This window comes from Salvelinus fontinalis, chromosome 1 (genome assembly GCF_029448725.1).
Source record: "Salvelinus fontinalis isolate EN_2023a chromosome 1, ASM2944872v1, whole genome shotgun sequence".
Taxonomy (NCBI): domain Eukaryota; kingdom Metazoa; phylum Chordata; class Actinopteri; order Salmoniformes; family Salmonidae; genus Salvelinus; species Salvelinus fontinalis.
The window spans coordinates 20342356-20354919 of NC_074665.1; the positions used below are offsets into that span (position 1 = coordinate 20342356).

The following is a 12564-nucleotide window of genomic DNA, read 5'->3' on the forward strand; positions in this document are numbered from 1 at the left end:
TTTCATGACCACATAAACAGCATGATAGAGCAGTCTATCTACAGAAGGTTATTCATTCTTACAGAATGCACTCTCTGTATAGTTTTTGTGGCCACATAAAATCATTTGTGCTGAGGCGGTGGTCTCCCACTCAAGGAAATGAATAGCTTTATTTTTGTCTGGTGGGGTTTGTGGTACCAAGGTTAGCAAAATGGTCTTAGATTTTTCAGAGACCATGGTCAGATTTAGTTTCTCACAGTGTCTAACAAGAATGTTACTGCCTCTGTAAGTTCATTTAGCTTTTTTTGGAATGGGGAAAACTCCCTTCTCTCAAATAAAGAGGCTATTTTTATATTCTGTGGAATGAGAGATCTAATGGTACACTGCTTATAGAGCCTAACGTACTTTATCAGTAAAGCGCATTTCTTTTTTGCTACATTCCCCCCTCTCTCCTCCACAGAGGTGGCCTGCAGGAGAGTGATGTCATAATCACCATCAACAGCCAGCGAATCACCTCGGCCAGTGACGTCAGCAGCTCCATCAAGAGGGAAGACACGCTGCGGATGGTGGTCCGGCGGGGGAACGAGGACATCATGCTCACCGTCGTCCCAGAGGAGATTGACCCTTGACTTCTCAGCAACCACGAGCTGGTTCTCAGTGTTGAAAATCACGGACCTTAAACCGGGTGTGTCTGGAGCCACACCCTACCTTAGAACCTATAACTACTAGTGTCTCCCCCCCTCCACTACCCTCAAACTACAGAGGTCTGTTTGGCCCACACCTAACCCTCTGGGAGCTCAAATATGTCCAGGTTAATAAAGACATATTTTAGCACCCCTGCCAATTTTTTTTGTATTATTTGTCCTCATGTATGAGTCAAAAAGATACTTCCACACTCATTGAAATTGATTATTGCCATCACGTTTGTTTTTATACTCTATTAACGTAACGTAACGTTCCTTGCACAGAGAACCCTCTTCAGTCAGAGAGAAGAAGTGAAGGGTGTCCTTAATCTGGTTTGTTGTTGATATTGTTGATGTTTTTTAATTGTATGTTTTGACCACAATTTCACAGAGGGAATAAAATGGTTTTTAAAAAAGTGGTGTTCCTTACTGATATGAAAATCCTAACGCTGACTGCATGAATGTTGATGGTTGAACTATACACATCTAGTCAAGGCCAGTGTACACATCCAGCTTGGCTGCTCTATGCACAGACTGGGATTATGACCATGGCATGGTTATGGTTTGGATCATAAACTCAGCAAAAAAAGCGTCCTCTCACTGTCAACTGCGTTTATTTTCAGCAAACTTAACGTGTAAATATTTGTATGAACATAACAAGATTCAACAACTGAGACGTACACTGAACAAGTTCCATAGACATGTGACTAACAGAAATTGAATAATGTGTCCCTGAACAAAGGGGGAGTCAAAATCAAAAGTAACAGTCAATATCTGGTGTGGCCATCAGCTGCATTAAGAACTGCAGTGCATGGACTGCACCAGATTTGCCAGTTCTTGCTGTGAGATGTTACCCCACTCTTCCACCAAGGCACCTGCAAGTTCCCGGACATTTCTGGGGGGAATGGACCTAGCCCTCACCCTCCGATCCAAAAGATCCCAGATGTGCTCAAAGAAAGATGCTCAGGGTCCCTGCTCATCTGCGTGAACGTGCCTTAGGCATGCTGCAAGGAGGCATGAGGACTGCAGATGTGGCAGGGCAATAAATTGCAATGTCCGTACTGTGAGACTTCTAAGACAGCGTTACAGGGAGACAGGACGGACAGCTGATCGTCCTCGCAGTGGCAGACCACGTGTAACAACACCTGCACAGGATCGGTACATCCAAACATCACACCTGCAGGACAGGTACAGAATGGCAACAATAACTACCCCAGGAACGCACAATTCCTCCATCAGTGCTCAGACTGTCTGCAATAGGCTGAGAGAGGCTTGACTGAGGGCTTGTAGGCCTGTTGTCAGGCAGGTCCTCACCAGACATCACCGGCAACAACGTTGCCTATGGGCACAAACCCACCGTTGCTGGACCAGACAGTACTGGCAAAAAGTGATTTCACTGACGAGTCGTGGTTTTGTCTCACCAGGGGTGATGGTCGGATTTGCGTTTATCGTCGAAAGAATTAGCTTTACACTGAGGCCTGTACTCTGGAGCGGGATCGATTTGGAGGTGGATGGTCTGTCATGGGTCTGGGGTGGTGTGTCACAGCATGTCAGAGCTTGTTGTCATTGCAGGCAACCTCAACGCTGTGCGTTACAGGGGAGACATACTCCTCCCTCATGTGGTACCATTCCTGCATGCTCATCCTGACATGACCCTCCAGCATGATAATGCCACCAGCCATACTACTCATTTTGTGCATGATTTCCTGCAAGACAGGAATGTCAGTGTTCTACCATGGCCAGGGAAGAGCCCGGATCTCAATCCTATTGAGCACGTCTGGGACCTGTTGGATCTGAGGGTGAGGGGTAGGGCCATTCTCCCCAGAAATGTCCAGGAACTTGCAGGTATATATATACACACTACCGGTCAAAGGTTTTATGTGGGAACTCCTTCAAGACTGTTGAAAAAGCATTCCAGGTGAAGCTGGTGGAGAGAATGCCAAGCGGGTGCAAAGTTGTCATCAAGGCAAAGGGTGACTATTTGAATAATCTCAAATATAAAATCTATTTTAATTTGTTTAAAACTTTTTTGGTTACTACATGATTCCATATGCGTTATTTCATAGTTATGATGTCTTCACTATTATTCTGCGATGTTGAAAATAGTAAAAATAAAGAAAAACCCTTGAATGAGTAGGTCTTTATATATATATATATACACTGAGTGTACTAAACATTAAGACCACCTGCTCTTTCCACAACATAGACTGACCAGGTGAATCCAGGGGAAAGCTATGATCCCTTATTGATGTCACTTGTTAAATCCATTTCAATCAGTGTAAATTAACGGGCGGAGACGGGTTATTGTGTACGTTTGCCATTCAGAGGGTGAATGGGCAAGACAAAATATTTAAGTGCCTTTGAACGGGGTTTGGTAGTAGGTGCCAGGCGCACTGGTTTGAGTGTGTGAAGAACTGCAACAGTGCTGGGTTTTTCATGCTCAACAGTTTCCTGTGTGTATCAAGAATGGGTCCACCACCCAAAGGACATCCAGCCAAATTGACAACTGTGGGAAGCATTGGAGTCAATATGGGCCAGCATCCTTGTGGAACGCTTTCAACACCTTGTAGAGTCCATGCCCTGACAAATTGAGGCTGTTCTGGGGACAAAAGGGTGGGTGCAGCTCAATATTATGAAGATGTCCCTAATGTTTTGTACACTCAGTGTATATACTGTATATATTTCAGTCTCTGACATTGCTCGTTCTGATATTTCTTCATTTCTACATTTTTCTGGATTATGTGTGTATTGTATTTGTATTGCTAGGTATTACTGCACTGTTGAAGCTAAAAACACAAGCATTTAGCTGCACCTGGGATAACATCTGCAAATCTGTGTACGCGACCAATAACATTTGATTTGATTTGCAGTAAAGGAAAGACACAGACAGAATTAGGTCATCTCTCAAGCCATTGGTCATCTCTTACATTTTATTATGGTCATCCATACAGCGGGGCAAAAAAGTATTTAGTCAGCCACCAATTGTGCAAGTTCTCCCACTTAAAAAGATGAGGCCTGTAATTTATCATAGGTACACTTCAACTATGACAGACAAAATGAGTAAAAAAAATCCAGAAAATCACATTGTAGGATTTTTAATGAATTTATTTGCACATTATGGTGGAAAATAAGTATTTGGTCAATAACAAAAGTTTCTCTCAATACTTTGTTATATACCCTTTGTTGGCAATGACAGAAGTCAAACGTTTTCTGTAAGTCTTCACAAGGTTTTCACACACTGTTGCTGGTATTTTGGCCCATTCCTCCATGCAGATCTCCTCTAGAGCAGTGATGTTTTGGGGCTGTTGCTGGGCAACACGGACTTTCAACTCCCTCCAAAGATTTTCTATGGGGTTGAGATCTGGAGACTGGCTAGGCCACTCCAGGACCTTGAAATGCTTCTTACGAAGCCACTCCGTTGCCCGGGCAGTGTGTTTGGGATCATTGTCATGCTGAAAGACCCAGCCACGTTTCATCTTCAATGCCCTTGCTGATGGTAGGCTTTGTTACTTTGGTCCCAGCTCTCTGCAGGTCATTCACTAGGTCCCCCCGTGTGGTTCTGGGATTTTTGCTCACCGTTCTTGTGATCATTTTGACCCCACGGGGTGAGATCTTGCGTAGAGCCCCAGATCGAGGGAGATTATCAGTGGTCTTGTATGTCTTCCATTTCCTAATAATTGCTCCCACAGTTGATTTCTTCAAACCAAGCTGCTTACCTATTACAGATTCAGTCTTCCCAGCCTGGTGCAGGTCTACAATATTGTTTCTGGTGTCCTTTGACAGGTCTTTGGTCTTGGCCATAGTGGAGTTTGGAGTGTGATTGTTTGAGGTTGTGGACAGGTGTCTTTTATACTGATAACAAGTTCCAACAGGTGCCATTAATACAGGTAACGAGTGGAGGACAGAGGAGCCTCTTAAAGAAGAAGTTACAGGTCTGTGAGAGCCAGAAATCTTGCTTGTTTGTAGGTGACCAAATACTTATTTTCCCCCATAATTTGCAAATAAATTCATTAAAAATCCTACAATGTGATTTTCTGGATTTTTTTTCTCATTATGTCTGTCATAGTTGAAGTGTACCTATGATGAAAATTACAGGCCTCTCTCATCTTTTTAAGTGGGAGAACTTGCACAATTGGTGGCTCACAATACTTTTTTGCCTCACAGTATATCCTCAGCGAACTGCTTAGGGTGCGACATTAAGTATCACGTGAATTAGCCACAGTATGAGGTGATTTATATATAGGGAAGGATCCATTACGTTAACTTGTGGAATAGACACCGTCTGGAATGCAGTTTCAACCAGTCAGCATTCAGGATTAGACCCACCCGTTGTATAATACGTAATAATCGACAGTATCCTTTCCGTTACATGTTCTTTGGGTTCGAAACCTAGTTAGAAAACATGACCTCACTCTTACCTTCAAATGTCCCAAATGGCACCCCATTTCCTATGTAGTGTGCACTGCTTTTGACCAGGGCCCTTAGGGATATGGTCAAAAGTAGTGCGCGATATAGGGAACAGGGTGCAATTTGGGACGCAAACACCGTGTGACATCAATTACAGAGGCCTCATCGATGAAATGTTTGGTTAATGTACTGTAAAGGATAAGCTCAAGGTTTCTAGAAATACTGTAAATGTCCCATTAGTCAAACTAAGTGATCTGATAATGTAATTCCCATGTGTTAGTGGGGATGTAGACTACCCCCTGAAAGGCTACAGTTACAGTGTAGATGAACGCTAAGGATGTGATGAACATGTATTAATAATAGAGACTAGTTTACTGGATGACTCATCCATCCAGGTTAATATCAGTGTCGGGCTGGGGCCAAATGAGAATACGTTGTGCTAACAATACAATCTATCTGCAATATTAAAACTAAGAGTACAAAAAATCTGAATTATGTCGATCTGAGAAGGGCTTCTTACTGACAGGCCCGAGGCCATACTTCACTGTTGTATTCAAATCATTAAAATATTGATTGCTCTGGGCTTGTATTCATAAAGCCTCTCAGAGTACTGACCTAGGATCAGGTCCCACCTGTCAATGCCGCAACATGGTCACACATCTAAAAGGCTAAACTGATCCTAGAGCAACACTCCTATTCTGTGACATACAGAGTTACAAATAGAGTATTAATTTCCAAGAGCACACAGACATAGTAGGCTACAGTACTGAAATGCTGTGTTGTTTTTTTCCCACTACTTTACACTTCATAATGATCCTAATACAACAGGTTTTGATTAGTTCCCTTCATTGCCATGCAGAGTAGCAGCACCAGCAGTTGGATAGCGTTGATACAGTTAGTACCACTCTACATGCTTTTCTTAGTGAGCGTACTAGGACCTGCCCTTTGCTCACAGGAAGCTGTGCCCTACTTCTGCCTGGCCGGGTCCAGTCAACCAGCACTGACCTACGGCGCTGTAGTTCGAAGCGGTCTGAAGTATACATGTCTAGTCTACAGATCCTGGAGGAAAACACTGGCCCACTCTGTAACCTGGCCCAATGGATGAGTGTAGAATGATCAGGAGTGAGGACAACACAGACAGACATCATCCAGGGTTGTTAAAGCAGGCAGTGGCAGCCGTCACATGGTGTCTCTGCCACTAAATGTTTTACTGTGTCCAGTGGGATTCGACTGTTGCCATCCAGTTTGATGCATGATCATGATTTATACAAAGGATGATTGTTCTCAGACATAGTTATTTATTGATTTAGCTGGTACTGTAATCCACGCCAAACATCCAGCACATCATTCTGGTAAATTCATGTTTCACATAATCCTTCAAATATTTAGTCAGCTGAGCTTTTCCCAGAAAGATCAGCCCGGGGTGTGGTGACCTGTTCAAGGATGCAGCAATGGAGTCCTCTGTAATGTAGTAATGGAGTCCTACCAAAGACACCAAACCAACGGCTCCACCTAGTGCTTCTCCTTTACCAACATAAACATTTCCTGTTTTACATTACAGAGGAATGAATATGTTTAGCAGGTGTGGACTGGAGAGCAGGTTGTGTTAGATTCTTTTTTTTTTATACCCTTGCACAAAAAATAATAAACGTATTCTGTAGTTTTGTTACAGTATAAATAGATTTATTTTCACTCTTGATCATACAGTGCAGTTATTTAAACCAGTCTGTTAATACACAGAATATGAAAGGGAGTCAAATTTACAACAGTCAGACATTATTTTACAAAACGTGCACAAGTGGTAAAACTACAGTAAAATAAGCAGCTTGTCTCTGGGGAGTTGGGTTATTGGGTGCGGGTTATTGGTCGCAGCCAGTGTAGGGGCTGTGCATGGGGCTGGGGATAAGGTAGGGGCTGGAGTCAGTGGGGGCTAGGGCTGGGGATAAAGTAGGGGCTGGAGCCAATGCAATGGGCTAGAGTCAGTGGGGGCTGGGGTAGGGGATGAGGCAGGGGCTGTGGCTTGGGTAGAGGCCGGAGTTGGGACGGAGTTAGTGCAGGGCCTGAGGCTGGTCAGGCGTGGGTGCTGTGGTCTTGAGGTGGTTAAGGGGAAGAGCCAGGGTCTGCAGTAAGGCCGTTTCCAGGCGCAGCTGCATGGCATCCAGTCTCTGGTCCATGTGTTCCATCAGCCTCCTCTCCATCTCGCCCAGATATCTCTCCAAAACCTGCTCCAGCCCTCTGCAGCATGCATGCTCCTGCCTGCAAGACGATCCATCACAGAATAGGTTTTCATAAGAATTAAAGTACCTCCCTTTGGTGCTGTCGCCCTCCCATGATAACATTGCCCTTGAACATATCCTCGCTATCCTCACAGGTTTCACTGGACCGGGAGTTTTCCCTGACAACAAGACCTGTACGGTCATACAGACAAACCATACTCAGACATTTCCTGGAACATAAACAGACACACCACAATGCCACCAGAACCATTACCAGAACCATTACCAAACCCATTACCAGAACCATTACCAAACCCATTACCAAACCCAGACAGACATGGTCAGCCCTGACATCCTCCATCCACTTGACTCCTAACCACAACATCTGGACGCCATTCTACTCCAACCACACCATGTAAACATTCAGAGGGATTTTTACATTGTAGTTAGACCCACCACCAGTCATCATACTCACCGCGGGCCGTTGGATGTCTTTGAGGCATCCTCGATGCGGAGCTGCGTCACCTGCCCACACACACTCTGCAGCATAGGGAGCAAGTCTGGGCTGATGCATGGTTTCCGTCCTCCTGGCTGGCCGTTAAGAAAGGGTGACATCATGTCTGCCAGGCCGGTGTGAGTATCGCAGGCTGCACGAGACTGGGGCCATGGATCTGAGGAGGCAGAGTCAGACATCTCGTCTGGCTGGAGGCTAGTGTTGACTGAGGGGTGTTGAATGTCAGCTGGAGCTGAAGAGGGTCCGTTAGTTACTTTAGCAAGAGCAGAGAGAGCCCCACTGCTCATGAGGAGGGGCAGAAACCCACTCAGTGAGTCAGCTTTGTTCTGGAAAAAAATACCAAAGAGCTTGATTTACAATACAATACAGCGATTGTCTTCTGTGTTCTCTGTTCACTAGTCTTGAGCTTCTCGCTATCTGACAGCCATCTTGGTGGGTAGAAGAATGAACAATACAACACAACACAATACAATAGAGCCAGTGTCTCCTGTGTAATTTCGGACTGCGTAATTTTCCACTGAGGTTTCTATTGACTTGTATTGGTGCCTGTGATGCTTTGACGTCAGCGGAGAACCCACCTTCTGCTGAAACTGGACCATGTTCATGAGGCTCTGGGCCCCCGGTGAGAGGCTGGCACCCATCTCCTCCACCATGGACTGCACACGGAGCATGTCGATGCTGGGCCCCAGGCTCAGAGAGCAGTCCACAGGTGTCAGTGTCTGTAGGCCCATCACGACCCGAGCCACAGCCACGCTCCCTCGCCCACCAAGAGACAGCAGCTGAGAAAACGCAGAGGTTAGCCCAAGAAAGGGCCCCACCCATAATAATCCTAACTAGACAGGTAAAGGGGATGAGTCAATGGATTTCATGTTGACAGAGACATTGCTATGTGCTAGTAGAGAAAAAACAGGAACGGACTGAAGTAGTAACAGACACTACTGTTGATTTGAAAGCTGTGGTTGACACGCATACCTTCACCTCACATGATGCGGCAGGGGACTCCAATATTAAGTGTTTCCTGTAGAAGGGTCCTCTCTCTGCACTGAAAAGCATATATATATATATATATATATTTTTTTTTAAATAAAGACGTACCACATTACACCCAATTATGATACTGTAACCATTTTTTGCTTTAAAATGTATGCCAAACAAAAAACATGAATTTCTAAATTTAACAAAACCATACAACTCTATGCACAAGGAATGCTTTTAATAATTTACTCAGAAATGTTTATAAAAAAAACATTTACTGGACAAACTGTGCAGATGCAAAGTTTGGTAACAGAATTTCTGTCAAATCTGTCCGTTTTTTTATGTGACCACGCTTCCCAAAAACGTAAATATCTGCTCTGGATTAAGTTTAAAAAATGTCTGCAGAAAGAATGGTGTGTCAGCTATGACATGACAGCTTAACTTAAAAAAAATAAAGTGAGTTACTGAACTACAGTGAAATAAATTTACACCCAGTAACAGAATTGCAGTAATAGAATTTCATCATGGGTCCCTGATCTATACTACACAGAAATGCATAATTATGGATAAGAATGTCATTCTCTTCATGGTGATGTGTCATGTACAGGTACACAAAAGGTAGAAATAAGCAATACTCTCCTTTTCATATTTGGTATTATTCTACACACTAGCTATTATTTACATATATTCCCTACATATATTATATATACACACACTACCGTTCAAAAGTTTGAGGCCACTTCGAAATGTCCTTGTTTTTGAAAGAAATTGAAATTTTTTGTCCATTAAAATATCAAATTGTTCAGAAACACAGTGCAGACATTGTTAATGTTGTAAATGACTATTGTAGCTGGAAACGACTGATTTATAATGGAATATCTACATAGGCGTACAGAGGCCCATTATTAGCAACGATCACTCCTGTGTTCCAATGGCATGTTGTCAGCTAATCCAAGTTTATCATTTTAAAAGGCAAATTGATCATTAGAAAACCCTTTTGCAATTATGTTAGCACAGCTGAAAACTGTTGTTCTGATTAAAGAAGCAATAAAACTGGCCTTCTTTAGGCTAGTTGAGTATCTGGAGCATCAGCATTTGTGGGTTCGATTACAGGCTCAAAATGGCCAGAAACAAAGAACTTTCTTCTGAAACTCGTCAAGATATTCTTGTTCTGAGAAATGATGGCTATTCCATGCGAGAAATTGCCAAGAAACTGAAGATCTCATACAACGCTGTGTACTACTCCCTTCACAAAACAGAGCTAACTGGCTCTAACCAGAATAGAAAGAGTGGGAGGCCCCGGTGCACAACTGAGCAAGAGGACAAGTACATTAGAGTGTCTAGTTTGAGAAACAGACGCCTCACAAGTCCTCAACTAGCAGCTTCATTAAATAGTACCCGCAAAACACCAGTCTCAACGTCAACAGTGAAGAGGTGACTCCGAGATGCTGGCCTTCTAGGCAGAGTTCCTCTGTTCAGTGTCTGTGTTAATCTTAATCTTTTTATTGGCCAGTCTGAGATATGGCTTTTTCTTTGCAACTCTGCCTAGAAGGCCAGCCTCCCGGAGTCACCTCTTCACAATTAGCCTTTTAAAATGATAAACTTGGATTAGCTAACCCAACATGCCATTGGAACACAGGAGTGATGGTTGCTGATAATGGGCCTCTGTATGCCTATTCAGATATTCCATTAGAAATCAGTCATTTCCAGCTACGATAGTCATTTACAACATTAACAATGTCTACACTATTTCTGGTCAATTTGATGTTATTGTAATGGACAAAAAAAAGACTTTTCTTTCAAAAACAAGGACATTTCTAAGTGACACCAAACTTTTAACTAATATTTATTAGTTAAAAGTTTGGTGTCACTTTGAAATGTCCTTGTATACAGTGTAGACATTGTTAATGTTGTAAATGACTATTATATATATATCCATACATACACACCTGTCAGGCTGTGTGTTGGGGTCTCTTTCCCCGCGACAGGTGCCACAGTAGTCCCCAGCCTGGGAGTAGACCTCGATTGTGCGGGCTTCGCTGGTCACCAGCAGGCTGGTGATGAGAGCAGGGCAGTGGGGTGCACAGCACAGGGTGATGACACACGGAGACCCCTCCTCTACCTGCTCCAGGAGCACTGGAACACACCTGAGGACAAACAAGAGAGTGATCAAAATGTCAAAGGGTAGTATTTTTATTAAGAAAATCAAGGATTTTAATATCAGTGCTGTAACTATTCTAGAGAGTGGAAGTTAGTCTAGATAGCTAGCTATCATTTACATTACATTTAAGTCATTTAGCAGACGCTCTTATCCAGAGCGACTTACAAATTGGAAAGTTCATACATATTCATCCTGGTCCCCCCATGGGAATTGAACCCACAACCCTGGCGTTGCAAGCGCCAACTGAGCCACACGGGACCACAGTGTATGACAGTCTGGGGCTTCCTGGAACGTTTCAATTTGAGTTAAGGCATGCATAAACCGTTTAGGTGTGGTCATTTAAAGGTTGACGAGGTCACTGCGGTATGGGAATGTCTGTCAGTGGAGAAGATGATAAACAAGGTGTCTTACCCGTTTGGTGTGTCTCTGTCGATCTGACTGATGTCAGTGTTGTTACTTGACTCTACTGGGAGAAGGATGTCAGAGAATTGGCGCTCCTGTGATTTGCAAGCCCATGACGTGTGCCCGTTGACAGGTCCATCTTTGCTTGTGCTCACGTCAATACTGGCCATGATGATTATGATGATGGCCGCTTTCCCTAAACGTAATACCTATCTGGCCTTGGGTAGCTAACTAGCTAGCCAAATGGACTAGTAAAATACAAAACAGATTCCTCTTCTACAGCACAGTGACGTTATGAACAAATGCTGGGGCAGAAACAGTTATTTCAGTCACACTGTTGGTTTGTCTATGCCAGCCGGTAACCGTAAAAAAACATATCAAGCAATCCTATCGACTCTCAAGGAAATGCTAGCTAACGTTAGCATGTTAGCTAGCATACAGGCGGCCCGTCCATTCTTGGGTCAATGGATGGAAACGTCAGTTAAAACGCTACAATTCATACCTTACATCAACCAATCGTTTTAGAAAGCATATATGGCGACCAGACGACTAACTAGCTAGCAACTTCGATGAAAGCACGGCTTGTTTATGATGTTACACCACCAATGAAGCACTTCTGGGTTACGCTTTTTTCCTTTCTGTGGATCGGTTTCTACTAAATAGCACAGCCACTAACTCAAATTGGCTTCAGGCCGATCGTTCAAAAATCATAACAACAAATTCATTTTTGGTCTTAATTTAAGATTAGGGTTAGACATAATGTTAGCCGTGTGGTTAAGTTTAGGCTTAAAATTAGATTTTAGAAGAGAAAATGTAGAAATAGGTCAGAATGTATGACTTTGTGGCTGTGTTGACTAGCGACGACCCTGTGGATCTTCTACTTCTGTGTAACGCCTTTCTTCCTTCAAAATAAGAGTCCAAACCAGTAGACTGTAAAAATTAATAATGATGGTAGTAACCATCCAATTACAAATATTAATGATTAATTAATGGTGACATTTCGTGGATGAAAAACAAAAACATTTATATTAAAAACAACATTTAAAAACAATGGAAAAACAACTAGCCTTAAACATGTTATTTATTTTCCCTCTTTAGTTTTTTTTAACATGAAAGACTGACTGGAGTAGTTTTGAGTGAATTTACCATAGACATTAAAACCAGGGCACAGATTTACACAGCAATACTGTATTTCACTCACTGTTTAAATCCAACCGCCAGGTGGCG

At 43.1% G+C, this 12564-nt stretch overlaps 2 protein-coding genes across 3 annotated transcripts in view; one reads left to right on the top strand and one right to left on the bottom strand.

Moving 5' to 3' along the window:
* Window positions 1-1072, top strand: part of htra1b (HtrA serine peptidase 1b) — a 33860-nt gene extending 32788 nt beyond the window's left edge. For both annotated transcript variants that reach the window (XM_055898340.1, XM_055898424.1), the window contains exon 9: window positions 440-1072. In XM_055898340.1, the coding sequence (XP_055754315.1) occupies window positions 440-608 (169 nt within the window). In that variant the 3' untranslated portion in view covers window positions 609-1072. The remainder of the gene's footprint in view (window positions 1-439) is intronic.
* Window positions 1073-6730: 5658 nt separating this feature from the next.
* On the bottom strand, window positions 6731-12215 carry c1h10orf88 (chromosome 1 C10orf88 homolog). Its single transcript, XM_055898747.1, has 6 exons — window positions 11347-12215; window positions 10724-10921; window positions 8772-8841; window positions 8378-8578; window positions 7761-8125; window positions 6731-7325 (listed from the first exon to the last, which is right to left on the bottom strand). The coding sequence occupies exons 1-6, from the start codon at window positions 11505-11507 to the stop codon at window positions 7118-7120; spliced, it is 1203 nt and encodes a 400-aa protein (XP_055754722.1). The 5' UTR covers window positions 11508-12215; the 3' UTR covers window positions 6731-7117.
* Window positions 12216-12564: the final 349 nt, after the last annotated feature.

Excerpts from the sequence above, each read along its gene's own strand:
- c1h10orf88 (XM_055898747.1), bottom strand. The coding sequence starts at position 11,507 with ATGGCCAGTATTGACGTGAGCACAAGCAAAGATGGACCTGTCAACGGG. Across the intron at positions 10,922-11,346 it reads GACAGAGACACACCAAACGG|GTGTGTTCCAGTGCTCCTGG; the intron begins GTAAGACACCTT and ends GTTTGTCCTCAG. Across the intron at positions 8,842-10,723 it reads CCCAACACACAGCCTGACAG|TGCAGAGAGAGGACCCTTCT; the intron begins GTGTGTATGTAT and ends TATGCTTTTCAG.